This window comes from Scophthalmus maximus, chromosome 1 (genome assembly GCF_022379125.1).
Source record: "Scophthalmus maximus strain ysfricsl-2021 chromosome 1, ASM2237912v1, whole genome shotgun sequence".
In the NCBI taxonomy this organism is placed as follows: Eukaryota; Metazoa; Chordata; class Actinopteri; order Pleuronectiformes; family Scophthalmidae; genus Scophthalmus; species Scophthalmus maximus.
Window position 1 is genome coordinate 19,907,734 of NC_061515.1, and position 18,269 is coordinate 19,926,002.

Sequence of the window (18,269 nt, forward strand, 5' to 3'; positions counted from 1 at the left end):
AGTTAATCGTCGATCTGCAAAGCTGCAGTGGCTGATAAACGGCATTAGCTCACGTCGTTTATGGGGAATATTGACGGTATTTTGTCACTAACACATACTTAAGCGTCACAACAATAACACCGCGTGAACGTGTGAGGTCTCCGGCGACACTGATGACTGCGCAGTGAGTGGAGCGAGCCGGTGTTATGGCCCAACTGGTTTTCGATTTAACTGGTTCCCGCACCTAGCAGCAGCAGATGTTATCCGCTTCAGTCAGCAGATTCGTCACTCCTTCAGTGAGTATGATTGATCAGTTCGTGTATTTCCTGAGAGGAGCCGAAGGTAACCAGCTGATTCAGGTGAACCCAAATCAACGTGGTCCCCGGAGGATGACATCATCTATCAATATGTGACGGACACCTGCACCTCTTTTGTCGTGGCTCACGGTGATTATCGAGGACTTTCAGTGTTGAGTCTTTTGCTGTGGTGAGATCTAATCCAGTTCAATGCGATCTTGCAAGAATTTTATTTTCTTCACTTTATTTTTTACGTAGGTGGCTGAAAATTAGTGCTTACTTATTCCATCATATTCGCCGCAGTAGATGTGAGATGCGAGCCGATGCGACGTGCAAATTGCCACTAATATGTTTGTGAAGGAGTGACGAATCTGCTGACTGAAGCGGATAACATCTGCTGCTGCTAGGTGCGGGAACAAGTCAAATAGGAAACCAGTTGGGCCATAACACCGGGAAGACGTGCCGTGAGCGAAGCTGCAACCGTGGACCAGACATGTCCACGGGTCACCCGACGCCCGTTTACTCCCACGCCGGACGAGGACGCTTCCAGGATGTGTACGAGCCCGCGGAGGACTCCTTCCTCCTGATGGACGCGCTGGAGAAAGACGCGCAGCGGCTGCAGCTGATGAGGTCAAACACGGCTCACAACTGTCGTACATGTCCTGTAAAACTCACCTGAACTTGACCTCTGAACCCGGGTGTTCGTCTTCTTCGTTTCTAGCCCTTGTGTGTGCCTGGAGGTCGGCAGTGGCTCTGGAGCGGTCTCCGCGTTTCTGGCCTCAGTGGTTGGATCTCCGGCTTTGCACATGTGAGCTGCTTTCTCGTGAATGAAATGGATTTACTGGTTGATGCATTGGACAGTCTGATCATGCATTGTGTTCCTCTCTCAGTTGCACCGATGTGAATCCTGCAGCAGCTCAGTGCACAGAGATGACAGCGTCCTGCAATAATGTTCTACTACAGCCGGTTATCACAGACCTGGTGAGACTTGTAACAGTCACATGCATGATGTGCACAAGTGTAACTGAATCATGCCACAACAAAAACAAAAAAGAAACCTCAAATACACATTGAAACGTTTCCTGTCCGCCCTCTAGGTGGACTGCCTTCTGCCCCGGCTGAGTGGAAAAGTGGATGTGCTCCTGTTTAACCCTCCCTACGTGGTGACGCCATCAGAAGAGGTGGCTCTGCTCTGTCCCGCACAGGTCAGTGAAGTTTGGTGCATATTAACAGCGAGCGCTTTCCCTTACAGGTCGGCAGCAGAGGCATAGAAGCAGCCTGGGCTGGCGGGAAGCGAGGGCGAGAAGTGACGGACAGATTTCTGCCCTTGGTGTCCCAGTTGCTGTCCAGTAACGGGTTGTTTTACCTCATTACCATTGCTGAGAATGATCCAGGTGGGTTTTTTATATCTTCAAAATGATGTTCAGCGCAACAAACAACATATTCAACCGTTTCTCTCCCCTTTTTTCTCACCAGAGGAAATCATCAAATTCCTGGGAAACTGTGACTTGAAGGGAGAGCAGTGCTTGTCGGCAAGAGCTGGAAATGAGAGACTGTCCGTCCTGCGCTTCCACAGGAGCCAGCTATGATCTGCCAAAAGAAGTTTGCGCTGGACGGGATTACAACAAGAATTTTGCACTGATAAAATGGGGACCGGACATATTTTGGGGATATTCAATCCACCTAATGGAATTTACAAGGACAAGTTTTCCAGTTTTCCGACTGTATGAGAGGTTGTGTCTGATGTACACATTCTGACTTTGCAAAACCGAAAGACATTTTTAATCATGAATGACAAGTTTGAGTTATACAGACAATTCAAGAATTCATTACATGCCTCTTTTATTAAGTTAAGTTAATTCCAGTGCAGACACAATTATAAATGTAACATTTCTTGAAAAGGTAAAATTTGAATTTTATTTCATTTTGAGTATGATGTTTCTTTCTAATAGAAGTTGAAATGCTACTCTTATCTATGTACGTTTATAAACTTATAGCATCCCGTGAAGAATAACAGCTCAAACGGTCTGAACAGCAAAAAGTTAATACTGAGACCTGAAGCAGTACATTTGTTTTCTATTCATCTGTCTTTTTATATAAAATAAAAGGGGTTTTAAGTAACGTGCTGTCGATGCTGGTAAATGACAGGAACGGAAAACGTTGAGCTGCATTTTTATCTTCCTTTAACTCTGTGGACCTGACTTCCATGTTGTGTGTCCGTCCTCGCCGAGCCTGACTGCGCCGCTGGCCACCAGCTCCAGAGCGGCAGGGAATGCTCGGTGCTCGGCCTCCCTGATCCTGTCGCACAGACTCTCCTCTGTGTCACTGCTCAGCACGGACACAGCTTCCTGCACGATGATGGCGCCGGCATCCACCTCTTCCTGAACGCAGGTTGATAAAACACAGACCGGTTTGACTTGTTCAAATAAAATAAACCAAACAAACACTCAGTTTGACATGTGGTAATTCATACTTACTGCTACAAAGTGAACCGTGCAGCCTGTAACGCGCACCCCAGCCTGCAGGGCCTGCTTCTGGGCATTCACGCCCTTGAATGACGGCAACAGGGATGGATGGATGTTCAGTAGCTTTCCTGTAATAATAATAATAATAATAATAATAAAATACCTTCATGTGACATGATCAGAATTGCAAACATGAGAAAAACTTGTTGTCCTCAACAGCATTTTCACACCATTCCATTTCTTGACAAAAGTTCCAGTGAGGATCCTCATGAATCCAGCCAGACACACCAGCTCCACCCCAAACTCCTCCAGCACACGATCAATGGTGCCATCAAACTCTGCTCGGCTCCCGTACAGCTTGTGATCCACCACCTATTTGGGACACAAACATAACTCTTAACCTAATATCGGGCTTTTATTACTCAGTCTAATCCTTTGGGATCACGATGCTTTCTTTCCATTATCTCATATCTTTTACGTTTTGTTTTTATTATTTGTAGTAGCACTATTAATATTATCATTACCCGTGTCTGGATGCCAGCCAGGGAGGCCCTCTTCAGGCCCTGAACTCCCGGCCTGTTGGAGATGACCACCACAATCTCTGCTGCGCTGGACGGACGCTTGGCCTGCTCTATCAGGGCCTGAAGGTTGGTGCCTGAGACACAAGAAGACATGTTTTAGACACACAATAAGAGATCCTCGTAGATGTATTTCGTTAGCACTGGATTATATTTCCCTGTGAACATGTTACATCTCCTTTGTTTAATTTGTAAAAAAAGAGGTGTAAAAGCACAATGCTGTGTTACAGGGGTTTATGAGCTGAATGTTTACTTTGTGTATTCTGGGAGTTGTGAGAAGATTCCAGTTGCAATTCTTATTCCAAGATTAATAAAAAAAACCCACCTGTGCCAGAGATGAGAACGGCTACTCTTGTCCTCTTCCTCGGTGTGCTGATGTCACCATGGCAACCGTTATTCAGCTCACCCCCCAACTCTCCACCGGAGGCTGGTCCTGCATTCAGCAGGCTGTTTCTCAGGTTACGCACAATCACAGGTTCTGCGCCTGCATAAAAACACAATAAAAACGTAGTTACTTATTTCCAACAACTCCATTTCTGTTTTACCTGCTATTTAAGATTACAGTGAATTTACATCATCTGACTTTGTGCAGTATTCACTCATCAGTGTGTCAGTGGCTCACCTGGTTGCTTGTGGGCCAGTGAACCCACGATCCAGGCCTCCTCGTGGGCTTGCAGCTGGCGCAGAACCCTCTGAGCATCCAGGGGGGCGACCACCAGCACGGCCCCCAGGCCACAGTTGAAGGTGCGGGCCATCTCCTCCTCGCTCAGGCCCCCCTCCTTGTGGAGCCAAGAAAACACTGGAGGGAGGCTCCATCGAGACGCATCTGAATCACGAGCAGGAACAAAGTGTAAATATTAATTAGAGACCTGTGGCCTTAGATATCAACCTCAAAGTGACCTCCGCATTTTCACGAATGCATTTGTTCCCAGACTACCAGCATACACACACAAAAGTGGAGGTGAACTGTGTGAATATGATAAGAAGGCTTTTTATTCATGTTTACATTTGCATTGATCTCAGTGTGCACAAACGGCATTCAAACTATAAATATGTTCACTCAGGAACCTGTCTTTATTCCAATTTTTCTCTTCACACTAGGAAACCATAGATAAAGAACTGATTTTCAAAATGCAAATGAAGCTTCAAACCACCTTTCCATACTGTTGATGTCCCTTTTTTTTTTTTACATGCTTACCAGCATATGAAGGTGAAATGCACCTGTGCTTTCATCTCACCTAAATCGACTGCCAGCTCCTGGGGCAGCACCCGGGGGATGTTCTCCAGAAGTCCACCCCCTGTGATGTGCGCGTAGGCTTTCACAGCACCGCTGCGCAGGATTGGCAGGAGCAGACGACTGTAGATCTTTGTCGGTGTGAGCAGAACCTCTCCTGGAGGCAGAATTTCAGTCAAACGGTGAGAATCGAAAGTTAAAGTTAGAGATATGATTTAAGTGGAAAATGGAAAACTTTTTTTGGCTCAAACTCTGCATTAGGGTGTTAAAACTGATTGCACAGAGTAAACGACCCCATCCACTCATGGTTCCCTGACAGCCTCGCTTTCACCATGTTATTGTCTTGGTCACCGGGACAGTTTTTGCAACAACAAAAAACAACAATTAAAAAAGTTTGCATCTACCATAGCGAAACCGAAACAAGAAACTGAATAGCGTTCTCCCGGGATATATCCCAGTGATGGAAATGGCAGAAGGTGGAAAAGTTGAATCGACTAAATCAACTTGACCTCGCAAGAGAAAAAGAATACTGCTGATGGATAAACAAAAGCGTGGAGAGTGAAAGAGTGAACCTCGGAGGAGACTTACCGACAGTCTGTGCCTGATTGCCAAAGGGAAAGGGGGAGCTGTAGCTGAGGTGGGCCCTCTCCAGGACATTGCGGACCAGGCTGAAACCGTTGCTGTGAACCCCCGAAGAAGCCACTCCGATCAGCAGGTCCCCCTCGGCGATGTCCCCCAGCCTGGGCAGCAGCGCTCCACGCTCCACAGCTCCGACGCAGAACCCGGCCAGGTCGTACTCACCTGCAGCGTAGACGCCGGGCATTTCTGCTGTCTCACCCCCTGTACATGGACACAGGAATGAGACATTTAGCTCTGGCCTTTTTGAAACGCAGACCTCTGATGTTGTTTTAACTAGGACTGCATCCTCTTCTCTCACCCAGCAGAGCACAGCCTGCCATCTCGCAGGCCTTAGCGATGCCGCCGATCACAGAGGCGGCCACATCCACGTCCAGGCAGCCGCAGGAGAAGTAGTCAAGGAAGAAAAGCGGCTCGGCGCCCTGAGCAAGCACATCGTTCACACACATGGCGACCAGGTCCTCACCCAGGCCGCTGTGCTGACCGCACGCCTGAGCGATCTGAATGGAAAAAAGAAATAATTTTTTAAAATTGAAGCAAAATGCTTCAAATGAAATTTATATATATATATATATATATATATATATATAACAACTCCAGACTAACTGACAATGAGCTCAATCTGCTTCCATGAAATAATCCTGGATCTTTCACACTTTAAATGAATTTCTATTTCTGTTCAGGGGTTTTAAGGAGCCAGAGTCTAAGCCTTTGAATCCGTCTACAGATAAGCCCGTCACCCCTGCTGCTCCACTGCTTCTCAGCCACATTTGGATCCTATTTAAAAGGTTATTTGTTAGCCCATCAGGAAAAAAATAAAGCCAATTTGGACCGAGGGGGCGTTTTATCACTTCCATTCGATTTCCATTTGTTCCACGACTTAGCGATCACAATGGGTGCCACACATTGTGCAATGACAGTGAGCATGAAAAACCCATGACTCGAGGCATCGAGTGGACAGTTGTAATGATCGTTACAATAACGATCAGCTGACAAATCTGCCTTTTCTTCTTCAAGAATTCATGTCCCACCTTGAGCTTGGTCCCGACTCCGTCTGTCCCAGATACCAGGATTGGGTCAACAAATCCCGCCGCCTTCAGGTCAAACAGACCAGCAAAGCCGCCCAGTTCAGCATTACAACCTGATGGGGTGGAAAAAAACATTCACAGACATTGTTACTGCTTCATCCATTGTTTCTGATTTAACTGTCAGTATTAGTGCAGCTGAATTAACCTCAACAGAAGTAATTCAAATCACTACAATGCCTACACATACAGCATTTTTTTTCCTATTGAGAAAAGGCTTTAGTTTAGATGCTTAAAATAGGATAGGAATAAGACAAAAATGTGTGTTTGAAACATGCACAATGAAAGTTACAAGGATATGATCATTAATTAGTGATCAGTTTTTGTACAAGAAACTGAAATTACCAGTACGAGAGGTTGCTTTAGCCAGAGGCTTGATCATCTCCACCAGCTTGTTACCGGCAGCGATGTCCACTCCGCTATCCTTATAGGTCAGACCTCTGTCAGAGACACAGTTTTTATTCCCAGCGCAATATCACAACTAGAACTAGGTCTTGTGGAGAAAGATTAGAAGTAATAGTACACAAAGAAGTACACAAGCAAATCAAAAGATTTACTTGCTAGATTAGTTTTAAAAAAAAAACTAGGACACAGGTACATCCACTGTAAAGTTTATTATTTTCACAGATGTACATGATATAAAAAAAACGTACAAACACAATAAGTAATGATCTGTGTGAAAAAGCCTGTACCACACTCACACACACCTGCTCTGGTTCAGGTGGGCGATGGCCCGGTGGCCGATGTCATGGCGGAACACGGCGCCCGGGAAGCAAATGGCGGCCACGCCCTGATTGGCTGTCTGCAAAGCCGCCTCCAGGGACGAGCTGACCGCCGTGACTGTCAGGACCCGCCCGCCGCTGGAGACCACGCCTCCTTCCTTCAGGGCCGTGCCGGCGTGGAAAACCTGCAGCCCCTTGTCCTCAGCCTGGGACAGGCCTGGAGAAGGACAGCAGGGTCGCACGGATAGTTCAAAGTGTAATGTATCTATCAATGGATGATGACAATTTATGGCCCAAATACGAATGAACATGAATATTATAATGAAAATAATCCTTAGTTAGGCCATTTAATTCTCATCTGAACTTGAATTCAACATCTATCAGAAAATTAAAGAAAATAAAAATAAAATGAGTCCAACATGAATTTATTGAAACCTTACCGTAAAATGACATTTTTATGCCTTACTATCGTGAGACACTTTTATGCCATTATATATGCCTTATTGTACTCTGACATTTATGACAGGGCAGATATACGACTTATTTTAGTGCCACGCGTACCTGTGATCTCTACTCCCTTCTTGTAGGAGCCAGGGTAACCAGGGCTGGCCATGACCACAGTGACCGCAGAGCTGTTTTGGTGCCACACGGGGGCGCTGGAGGACAGAGTGCCATTCATGGTGCTCAAGATTACCTCATACAGGTCGCTCTTCAGCAGGGGCAGCAGCACCTGGGGGGGTGGGGGGGTGGGAGATGAGATGAGCAAACTATAACTGTAAATTTTTTACATGGAGACAATCAGCTGATGGACAGCCGTTAATGAAACACACCTGACACTCGGGGTCACCGAAGCGACAGTTGAACTCGAGCACCTTTGGCCCCTGCTTGGTCAACATCAGCCCTGCGTACAGCACACCTGGAGAAAAAAAAAATGATTGAGATGGGAGGCTGCGTATCATTCATCTGAAACTATATACTCACCACTTCAAAGATGAAAACACAAAACACAGAGCACTTGCCCACATAAGGCATTCCCTCCTCCTTCATCTTGTCCACAGTCTTCTGCAGGACCTCCTCTCTGATCTGCTGCAGCAGCTCCCGACTCACCTGCACGGGATCGAAATAAAGCCGGTGAGTCAACAGCAGCTTGGAGCTCCTTTGAATTAGCTGCACACTAAAGTGGGCAGTATCCGAGAAAAAATGTAGAGCCAGTCTGGCAGGAAGGGGAAATAGATCACCTATTTCCCCCCCTTTGGCTCTGTTAAGTTTTAGGACAGAAATCTGGCAGCAGAGCTTGACCTTGCTCATTGTTAAATGTCACCACAGTACCTGAGGGGTTGGGCAGTAAGCCCCCATGCCGCCAGTGTTTGGCCCCAGGTCACCATCCTGCAGCCGCTTGTGATCCTGTGCCGGAGGCATCGGCGACACCGAGGAGCCGTCGCTGAAGCACAGACACTGGAGGAGGAGAGGAAGGAGGATAAACGCCCCGTCCGGTCAACGCTCCTTTCAAACATGAAACTTCTGCAAATATGTTGGATTTCAGTGTAAGCGTTTTACTCACCGACACTTCCTCCCCCTCTAGAAGCTCCTCAACCACCACCGTGTCCCCCGCGGCTCCAAAAGCTCTGTCCTGTCAGAGCGACAACTTTCACATACCAACTTGATCCATTGTTTGTACAAAAATAATAATTGCAGCAGCTCTAAATACAGCTTAGGCACGGAAAGATAATGGGGAAATTATCTCGACAGCTACCCAGAAGGCAGCCGTCAAATGTAAACGTTTGATTGAATAATCAAATCAAACAACAGTAATTTGAAAGGTTTAGTCATATACAGCAAGGCATTTCCTTTTCTTTCTAGTTCTTCCTTCCTACCTTCATGATGTCCATCACAGCCTGACAAGCCATGTCCTGGTCTCTTGCCACAATGACTCCCTTCCCTGCCGCCAGACCACTGGCCTTCACCACCAGTGCGGGAAAGTTGGCGCTGGAGACCCCGAGACAATTAAACCAGCTCAGTAATGTGCAGAAGTAAAAAAAATAAAAAAATCGACATCTTTCTCACGGAAAATACATCTGGAACAGATGCTGCATTGTTGACATTACAGCACAAAGTGTCTTTTGTGGACCATTTAACATCTGCAGCGCGCACAACGGTGGATCTGTATGGATGACGGCTGTCGGAACATGGCAGCTGCTGCTCTGCCCAAGATGGTTTATATGACTAGAGGAATGACTTTCACTTGAAAAGTTACCACAATGATTCTGTTGCAACTTTTTTCAAGGGCGCTCCCTCGTGAAATACAATCACCACATCGGAGATCATTAACTCAAGAAACCATCTGAGAGGAGAAAGTGTCAAGATTTTCCATTTTCTATTAAGGATGCAAATTTTCGTGTGCAATGGCTTTGAAAAACAGCGCTCCGCAACCTTTCTGCTGGAAACGAAAACTGATAACTGCGGTCTCATTGTCTGGTTATAGGTCTATCTTGACATGATTAATCACAAAATGGGTGTGGGAGGATGTGTACTGACGTGCGGATGTAGTTGCAGGCCTCCTGGGGGTCGGTGAAGGAGCCGTAACGGGCCGTGGCGATGCCGTGGCGCTCCATGAAAGCCTTGGAGAAGCTCTTGCTGGCCTCCAACTGGGCCGCTTTGCTTGACGGGCCAAAACATTGCACTCCCGCGGCCGTCAGGTCATCTACGATACCTGAGGAGAGATGCCAACAGTGAAGGGACGGGACACAAAATAAGACATCATTGAGATGCCGTAATGATGTCACTTACCTGCTGCGAGCGGCACCTCTGGCCCAACCACAACCAGCCCCACATGATGATCCTTGCAGAACTGAGCCAAGATGGCGTGGTTGCTCACCGACACCTCTGCGCGGAGAAAAATCACAGGGAGAAACGGTTTAGGCTTCATTCACACTCCTCGGCAGCATTAGGCTTTAATCACAGTCGCATATTAAACAGTCAGTGCATCAATTAACACATAATTCTATGCGTACATGCTTCGGCTCATCTTTCATGGAGGAGCCATAAATTCTCCGCCTCATATATGTATTCAAACACACAGCAGTCACAGTAGTAATGGAGGACATGAAGTAAGCGCAAACCTTTATAAATCACAAGACAAGGGAATCACAAGACAGTAAAAAAAGAAAATGCCTCGCAGACAGCGTCCTAAAATGCCCCAAAATATTGGGTCATTTATACATTATATTAATTATGTGAGAAATTATTCAATAACTCCAGTGCTGAAAAAGAACAACAACTTTATTACTCTTTCCATAATAGACTCATCGTTTAAAGTAATAGTTAGAATTGAATAGTTAGAATGAAGGTTATATGTTGCCAAGTAGGTTTTCACATACAAGGAAGTTGCTTTGGTGTTTTGGTGCAAAGTAAAAGGTTAAGAGCATCGAGGAAAAGCTATAGAATAAAATTACGTATCTAAAAGTAAAAATATCTAAAATTATTGCTTTTAAATTTTAGTTTTGGTAATCTTTTTACAAAAAGCTGTTGAATGTAAACTGAAAAAAGCTTTTGATCGCTGTTTGCATTCACCAGAGTTGCTGATCTTCCCACAGCTAAAGGTGCCGGCGTTACCCGGAGCCACCAGGACTTGCTGGATCTGTGGTGACTGGGCCAACTTCCAGGCCAGCGCATGCTCCCGTCCGCCACCACCGACCACCAGCACCCGCTCTGCCATGGCACCTGAATGACGGGGGAAACATAAAGAGATTCCAGCATGTGGTGTGACACTGGGGCCAGTGCCGGCGCTTCTCATTTGCCATTTAAAAAACATCTGTAATGCAGCCATTTGATTGCATGCGAAGACTGACCTATAACAAAAGGAGTTTGCTACGCTGGGAGGAAGCGCTGACCTTTTCTGAGGCGCGGGGTCTTATATTATCTTGTAATGCCACACTAACAAGGATCCAATCAACTAGAACAAAAACACAAGTCAACAATTAAATGGCATGGTCACCAGGCAGGGCCAGAGTACGCCGGCTGAAAACAGGGGCTCATTTGCATGAAAAAAACCAAAAACGAAGCCATTATCAGGTTGAGATACAGAAAACCACTCGCTGTAGCCTCAGTCTCTGTCTTTCAGCGTTTTATCATATTTCTTTTTCTAAACCAATTTCCGGTAAAGAAAAGATTTCCATTTATGTAAAGGCGGGACTGTGCATGTACGGACCTTTTCTCATTTAGTCATGGTGTTTGCAACCAAGCTCAAATGATGTGTTTTAATAATTGACTATATTTGAGAGGATTTCCCATTAGAAATAAAAAAAAGGGTTAACTGTTCTTAGTAAAATGTGATATCGTCACACAATGGGAATTGACTCAAACAGAAAACGCCGTTACTCATGAAGCACTATTGGATCAATGTAATCTCATCACTTGGATAAAATATCTTCGCAGGCTTTGAGGCTTAAGTGAACTATTCTGAATTCCCTGAGCTGGATTGAAAAGCTTTAATACGCCCTCATTTTTTTAATATTTAAGCCGTACAAATGTATGCATGTATAAAATAAAATAAAAAACCTGCAAAGACTTCTGTGCACCACTCAAACCCCTACAACTCAATACGGGGTCAGAGTTCAAACCATCTCAATCTGTACTGACCTGAAACCTGTGACTCAAAGCTCTGAGGATTGTGCCGCTGGGATGAGACACGGTACAAAAGGGTGAGTGTTGCACAGGCGAGCTGGCAGGCGGCACACGCTCCACAATTAGGCAGAGCCCCAGCTTTTGATTGAAATCACTGGCTCATGTGACCCCGCAGAGAAAATCAAACACACAAGCCAAGGAAGAAAACTGCCATTTCTTTGAGGCGTTGTGGCGTATTGCATCACTAATGACACTTGAAAGTGACTTTATTGGACCATTTGACATTTCCTTTACATCACTGAGTATAAAACTACAGTATGGGATGTATGACAGAATAATAAAGTAACTTCTTTGGTTGAAAAATGTCAACCCACAGGATGCATCACTATATATTTGCACATGCACAAAAATACATGCACTCATTTCTGATGGTCTCTTCCAATATGATAAATAAGTACGTGTCCAGTTCATTTATTTACGTATTTTTTCCAGTGCAAGCTACATTCATTCTGAATAAGAAAACATTTCTGATCTTAACAAGCGAAGGGAAAACAACACGCAGCACAGAAAGCAGTGGTGACGTGCACATCTGTCACGCCGTTGAAATACTCACGTGTGTGTGTGTGTGTGTGTGAGGGATCCGAGTGAAGCAGGAAATAGACGGAGCCCGGTTGGTTCAGGACAGCAGTCAGAAGTGTCAGCTCTGCTCTCAGCCTGCGGAGTGACCGAGGAGGATGTGAAGAATGTTACCAGCACACACACACACACACACACAACACGGGCAAAACACGCGCGCGCACACACAACACGCGCGCACACACCACGTGGATTCAATGTATCACAGTGATGTAATGAGCGAAGCCTCGCGTCGACGCAGAGTTACGAAAAAAGTGCAAAGTACAATTAAAGGCTACGAAAAAGTAGGTCGTTGTGTCCCGTTTCGTTTCGTTTCTCCTGCTTACCTTTCACTGCTGCTCAAACTATTGTGGCCAATTTCAGTTTCTTCTTCTCCTTCCAACTTCCTCCGGGTGGAGCGACCGAGTGCATCACGGGAGATGGAGTTAATTAGCAATAAGAGGTGTGGCGCCGCCCACGCAGTTTATTTTTGTCCTGAAAGGGGAACGAACATAATCAATTTATTTATGTCAATTATTTATGTTATACGTCCTTATTTTTGTTTAATTACATTTAAGACAATTTCTTACAATTTAAATAAAAACAATAGTCTTGTAGTAGTATAATAATAAGATAAAGTATAACTAATACTCTGTTTTACCAATACAATAATGGACAAACGATGCCTGGATCTTTAACATTTATCCTTTTATTTTAGCCTTCATTCATTTTATTTAAATTTAAGAAAACCAATGAGGTTAAAATATATCTTTAGGAAGACTGTCCTGGCCAAGATAAGGAGCAATAACAGTGAGCTGCAGATAAACAATGAGTCAGACACCAGAAATGTATGTAATAACTCTGAATTTGACAGAATTGTGGTTTGATGTGATTTCTAAACAGAGCAGATAAAAGATTTCATCCTATAACCAACATGAATAGCACCTTAACACAAAAACAAAAGACGACAGGTATCTGTGATAAAAATGCACATGGATGAAAGTGGGATGGGTGAAAATGCTTCTGATTTGCCAGTTTCTGCTTCACAAAATGTCACATTATCAGTTGTATTTCTCATATCACGATTAAAAAAATTCTTCATGTTTTGTGTCTTGAGCCCATATGCACCAGTCTGGTCACAACTGAGGGAGGTCAGGTGCGTTGAGGAGTTCTACTCCCGACTGTTGTAGGGCGAAGAGCGTGATGCCGGAGCTGTACGCAGCAGGGATCGTGATGTGCGTCAACAGGGGTCGCTCTTCATCATGTTCCTCGTCTTGGGCCATCTGTCTCACCTGACCTAATCGGAAGAAGATTGGGAGTAAAATAAGTACAATATTTTTACGAGATTCCATGGATAAAGCCATGAATCACTGTTTACCCTCAACATCCAGGGCTTTCCATCGCGGGTCAGACTGGCTCTCTGACAGGACGGACAGACAGGAATCTGGCGCTAATCGCAGCAGGACGTCTTCTCGACGAATCAGCAGGACGGATTCACTGCAGAGTCGCTGGTGCATCTCTCCCTCGCTTACTAGAAGGAATTTATCAGATCATTATGGATGGATGGATTGTCAGTGGACAAGAGCAGTTTCCTTCCCGTTACTCACCTACATCTACAGGATTAGTCATGAAAACGGCATTAGCTGCAACCCCAAATATGAGCTGATGGTGCCAGGCGTCGGGCACCTCCTCTCCCTCGGGGACGGTCCGCTGCATGTTCATGGTCGCCACGGGAACAGCGCCTTTTTGGATCCAGTGTGCGAGCCAGGGGACCAGCTTCACCTGGCGGCTGGGGTGAAGGTGGAAGAAGCGACCAATCACCTTCCCTTTACTGGCCTCCTCTGCTCCTGCGATAAGCTGAGCGTGAGTCGCACCTAAAAGGAAATAGAGTCCTCATTTCACTTTCTTTATGAATAAGATCAATGAATATACGCGTGTCCCCTTTCTACTCCCACCCTCACATGTAGGATAAGGGCTTGAGCTAAACACCTGAAATGTCAATGTAAAAACTGTGTGACAGAGCTGAATTACAGTCTCTCCTCAGAGAGAAATAAAACTCTTTGTCTAATTCAAGAGGGCACTTCTGAAAACGCCGGCTTGGCAGCGGGACCAGCTGTCACACTGGCAGCCTCAGTCAGTGGGGCAGGTTATTGTCCCGGCAAGTGTCTGGGACACCTTAAGTATTACCGCCCACAGAGCCCAGTTAAGATATGCACGATTACAAAGTCATCCTTCATGTATTAATATTTAATAACCTGACATGTCACAGCACAATTTGGAAGCTGGAGTAAGAGCTCAAGCGCAAGTGTTTATAGCTTAATATCATCTGCAAGATTCAGTGAGATATATAAAAAACCAAAAAATCCAAAGTAAAAGCTACATTAAATACCTTACCTGCAAAAGTGCAGCTTGTTGATAATTAGCTGCTTCAGGACCAAGATTTTTTTCGGGTGATTCATGCAAATGCGGATAAAAAAAAGGGCTCACTCATTTTCTCAGATTTATAATCAAGGAATGTTGATAAAATTATTACTTTAGGCAAGAACATGTGGGTTTATTGAGAAACTATCCTAACGTGTTGGGGCTTATGTCAATTGGATTTTGTTGTGAAGACTTATCTGTGTTTTGGACTTTTACGTGATTAATGGTGCAACAAAATCAAGCCAACTTTAGTTTGAGGCTGTGAAAAAACGCCACAGTTTTAAACCCAATTAAAAGATTCAAACTATCAAAAAAGAAGAACAATGGAGCCAGAACATAAGATAAAAAACCCATCACGATTAAATGCAGAACTCATTTAGCTGAAAATAGTTTATGGCATACAGGTGAGGACATGATGAGGTGTTCCTGTGTATCATGTGGGACATTTACCGGCCTCACTCCGGGACAACAGGTAGTCAGGCAGAGGTGACTCGTTCCTCCTCAGGCGAGTGCTGATGCAGCGGTTCACTTCCTCGGGGGCCACGTCCAGGCCGAGGGCCTTCAGCACGTCCACCACAGCTGTGGCCCCGCAGGCAGACGCTCCGATCTGAAGGGTCTGTCTCTCCAGGGCCTCCTGGATGGACCACAGCATGGCCCCACCAGCTCCTGGCTCCTCCTCATCATCAGCTCCACAGACCCGCTCACACACCGACTCCATCTGACAGCTTCACCTGGAAAGACAGCGTTGTAGATCAGATTACTGTTAACCCAATACATAACACAACATCAAGATAATAGAGGTGCTGTATCTCTGTGCAGGTCAAGAGCATCACCTGTGTTGCATGAAATCTATTATGCAAAATTAGTGAGTAATAAACTGAGAATAAAGGAGTTAAATTAACTTAATTAATTAATTGTCTCTGACACTGATAAACCTGCTCAGTAGCAACTGTGCAACCAAAACTCTCTTTCAGTTTAGGGAAGTACAATGTGTGTTTACTCACCATTTCCAAAAGTGACACGAGAATCCGGCATCAGGAACACCTTGCGCATGCGTACACTACACGTGGCTCACTCTTTGGTGCTCCCTTTACAAGTCGGACATGAAGGCGTAGGGACAACTAGCGCCCCCTGCTGGTCGCGTTCAGCCATTACAGAGAATAAAAAAACTAAAGTGTCTTTAACCGACTGTATGTGTTATGTGTTATGTGGTTGGCATTATCCAACAACATTCAACAAGTCAGGTGTGCACCTGGTGGTGCTCTCCTGAGCCACCTCCACCCTCACTGTCTTCTACATAATAAAACCTCCACGTGCTAAGACATGATGGGTGTTTGACCCCTGATCTCTGGGGGCTGATTGGTTCTCTCAGTTTTACGATTTTATGGTGTTTTTAACCAATTATATCTATTCCATCTTGTTTTATACATATCCATCTGAATAGCACAAGTTTTCTTTGTATTTCTGTATATGAGCTTTTATACAATTTCATATCTTCCTCGTAGCCACATTGTATCCCATTTTCTTCTTGTTAACTACATTTTTTTATTTTATGCATTTATAACCATAACTATATATATATATATATAAATATATATATATATATATATAATATTATTTTTTACTCTTATTCACTTGTGCTTCAGCTTGAAAAGTGCTAAATGAACTGATCTATTATTATTATTATTTTAATAGTAGTAATATTATTTGATATATTATTAGGCAGAACCATTTTTCCCCGCAGATTATAATGTACCAAAAAACAACCCTATAGTCTCTTTTGAAAGGTAACCAAAAGTCAGAATGAAAAAAAAGTAATTGTTATAGTGTTACATTATATACTATTTGGTATTAAAATACAAACTTATATCATGGAGGACCTTTTGAGTGGAAAGCCACTTCAGAGGCATAGCCCCAAGTCTCAGCCAATTCAGTGTCAACGGCTGTTGCAGTGATATGGATCTTAAAATGCTTGCACAGATTGAATCAGGAGACTTAGCGCTCTCAAGCAATGTGGGATTTGTCGAGGTTGTGCGAGGACTAAGTCTGATACAGACCAAAATGCACCTAAAGTGGCAGGACTAGGGCCAAAATGTCTCACCGCTGGGACTGTGTATATTCGAAGGCTAAAGTCCAGGCAGCCAGCAAGTGACAGGGTAATTACAGAAACATCAGACACACACAGCTCAGGGAACACAAACAAGCCAAAGTGCCACTTGATCTCATTCGTCCTCCTTGATAATAGCAACTAACCACACTCAGATTAGACACAAACAAACTCATCCTAAAAGATATTTTATCCATAAGGACAAACGTACTGTGATTTGTGCTTATTTATAGACCCTTTTTTTTTTTTTTTTACAAAATATAAAAATGTCAAAATGACAACTTGCAATATTAATCAAAGTCTTCCCTCCGTTCATCAGAATCTCCACAAACCGCACATCAGATTAAAGGACCTACTATTGTTTTTACATTTCAGGCATTTTATTCGACTCTTGTTTAAAAGTTCAGACAGAACATGGTTGTGTGGTAGTTTCCCATCAAGCCAAGAGATGTCAGTGTGGCTGCATTTGAATGCAGCAGGGAGAAGAGCGGCACATGTGGCGACCATAGACTGTATATAAACATGGACGTAGCGTCCGTGACATCACCCACTGGTTTCTGCAGGCCGATTTTGAAGCCTAAAGTGGGTGGTTCCATGGCGGCTCAGCCGTGGCCATGTTGGCAGGGCACGACTCCTCCCTTACCCGGCTAATCCAAATAGGGACAAAGAGGTTGAGAGTGGGTGAGCCGAATGCAGACCGGTCGCTGAAACACACCAACCTACTGCGAAGCTGCCCTTTTAGCTGAGGCTAAGGAGCTAGGCTCAGAAGCTAGGCTAAATGCTACCTTACGATGCTAGTCGGTGCTCGCGGGCCTGATGCTGCACACGGTTTGGGAGTGGTAACAGTCGGTCGTCCCAGCCAACGTTACAAGTGGTAGAAAAGACATGAAAATACGATTTATCTTACTAAAGTTATACTACACTATCTTAAAAATGCCTCCAATTTTTTATAATGTATAATGGTTGTAGTTTTCACCACTATATTTAAATTCTAATAAGTTAATGCAAATATAATTTACGAGCAGTTATATGTGGTGAGTATAAGGGGATTTATAGTTTAGTTTAGTTTTTTTTCGGCAAACGCCGAGCAGCCTAGCGAACGTGCCCCGGCTATCAATCAAATAGTCCACGCCCCTAATTATGCAGTTTTTTGAACCAGGCTGTAAACATGTTTAATTATGCTGTAAAGTTGGGCATTTTAATTTGGGGCTCTATGGGGATTTGCTCCTTTCTGCAGCAAGCCTCAAGCATCTAGTGAACTGCAGTTTATAGCACTTCCACATAGGCTTAATTTCTCAGCCTCAGAGTTGGCCCCTTGGTGGCGACACAGCAGATATAGTATAGTGTCACTAAGGTTGATGCTTGGGGAACCAGCCCGAGGGGCGCAGCGAGGCGCCGATGGTCGCCTCCGTCTTTGTGTCTTGCACTGTAATCACGCGGAGGGTGAAATATAAAGAGAGCAGGGAACCTGAATTCTGTGGTTGTCCTGAGGCATACACGCAATTCAA

At 44.6% G+C, this 18,269-nt stretch overlaps 3 protein-coding genes across 8 annotated transcripts; 1 reads left to right on the forward strand and 2 right to left on the reverse strand.

The window, feature by feature from the left end:
- The first annotated feature begins 22 nt into the window (after window positions 1-22).
- On the forward strand, window positions 23-2,396 carry n6amt1 (N-6 adenine-specific DNA methyltransferase 1). Of its 3 annotated transcripts, none has more exons than XM_035632435.2 (7): window positions 23-275; window positions 683-905; window positions 997-1,083; window positions 1,166-1,256; window positions 1,373-1,456; window positions 1,528-1,669; window positions 1,752-2,396. In XM_035632435.2, exons 2-7 carry the CDS (start codon window positions 769-771, stop codon window positions 1,862-1,864), a joined length of 654 nt encoding a protein of 217 aa, XP_035488328.2. In that variant the 5' UTR covers window positions 23-275; window positions 683-768; the 3' UTR covers window positions 1,865-2,396. The 3 variants fall into 3 exon arrangements, with proteins under 3 accessions (XP_035488328.2, XP_035488310.2, XP_035488319.2); XM_035632417.2 differs by having other exon boundaries at window positions 187-465; XM_035632426.2 differs by having other exon boundaries at window positions 187-425.
- On the reverse strand, window positions 2,101-12,740 carry gart (phosphoribosylglycinamide formyltransferase). 4 transcript variants are annotated; one of them, XM_047331078.1, is made up of 24 exons: window positions 12,581-12,740; window positions 12,232-12,332; window positions 10,886-10,947; window positions 10,566-10,715; window positions 9,783-9,878; window positions 9,531-9,705; window positions 8,870-8,981; window positions 8,557-8,625; window positions 8,325-8,450; window positions 8,015-8,102; window positions 7,826-7,911; window positions 7,557-7,725; window positions 6,981-7,212; window positions 6,619-6,713; window positions 6,220-6,329; window positions 5,490-5,688; window positions 5,141-5,392; window positions 4,557-4,709; window positions 3,941-4,144; window positions 3,644-3,802; window positions 3,265-3,395; window positions 2,971-3,112; window positions 2,753-2,868; window positions 2,101-2,656 (listed from the first exon to the last, which is right to left on the reverse strand). In XM_047331078.1, the coding sequence occupies exons 4-24, from the start codon at window positions 10,708-10,710 to the stop codon at window positions 2,459-2,461; spliced, it is 3,057 nt and encodes a 1,018-aa protein (XP_047187034.1). In that variant the 5' UTR covers window positions 10,711-10,715; window positions 10,886-10,947; window positions 12,232-12,332; window positions 12,581-12,740; the 3' UTR covers window positions 2,101-2,458. The 4 variants fall into 4 exon arrangements, with proteins under 4 accessions (XP_047187034.1, XP_047187031.1, XP_047187032.1 ...); XM_047331075.1 differs by having other exon boundaries at window positions 10,844-10,947; XM_047331076.1 differs by lacking the exon at window positions 10,886-10,947 and having other exon boundaries at window positions 10,566-10,718; window positions 12,233-12,332.
- A 182-nt stretch (window positions 12,741-12,922) lies between these two features.
- On the reverse strand, window positions 12,923-15,769 carry LOC118309849. The gene is made up of 5 exons (XM_035632405.2): window positions 15,659-15,769; window positions 15,105-15,385; window positions 13,841-14,107; window positions 13,612-13,764; window positions 12,923-13,530 (listed from the first exon to the last, which is right to left on the reverse strand). The coding sequence occupies exons 2-5, from the start codon at window positions 15,370-15,372 to the stop codon at window positions 13,370-13,372; spliced, it is 849 nt and encodes a 282-aa protein (XP_035488298.1). The 5' UTR covers window positions 15,373-15,385; window positions 15,659-15,769; the 3' UTR covers window positions 12,923-13,369.
- Between the last annotated feature and the right edge of the window lie 2,500 nt (window positions 15,770-18,269).

Coding starts and splice junctions, on each gene's coding strand:
- n6amt1 (XM_035632435.2), top strand. CDS start 769: ATGTCCACGGGTCACCCGACGCCCGTTTACTCCCACGCCGGACGAGGA. Junction 1,257..1,372: donor AGCCGGTTATCACAGACCTG/GTGAGACTTGTA, acceptor TCCGCCCTCTAG/GTGGACTGCCTTCTGCCCCG. Junction 1,670..1,751: donor CATTGCTGAGAATGATCCAG/GTGGGTTTTTTA, acceptor TTTTCTCACCAG/AGGAAATCATCAAATTCCTG.
- gart (XM_047331076.1), bottom strand. CDS start 10,710: ATGGCAGAGCGGGTGCTGGTGGTCGGTGGTGGCGGACGGGAGCATGCG. Junction 8,626..8,869: donor CTGTGATGGACATCATGAAG/GTAGGAAGGAAG, acceptor TCGCTCTGACAG/GACAGAGCTTTTGGAGCCGC. Junction 4,710..5,140: donor CAATCAGGCACAGACTGTCG/GTAAGTCTCCTC, acceptor TTCTGCCTCCAG/GAGAGGTTCTGCTCACACCG.
- LOC118309849 (XM_035632405.2), bottom strand. CDS start 15,372: ATGGAGTCGGTGTGTGAGCGGGTCTGTGGAGCTGATGATGAGGAGGAG. Junction 14,108..15,104: donor GTTGTCCCGGAGTGAGGCCG/GTAAATGTCCCA, acceptor ATTTCCTTTTAG/GTGCGACTCACGCTCAGCTT. Junction 13,531..13,611: donor GAAAGCCCTGGATGTTGAGG/GTAAACAGTGAT, acceptor TCTTCCGATTAG/GTCAGGTGAGACAGATGGCC.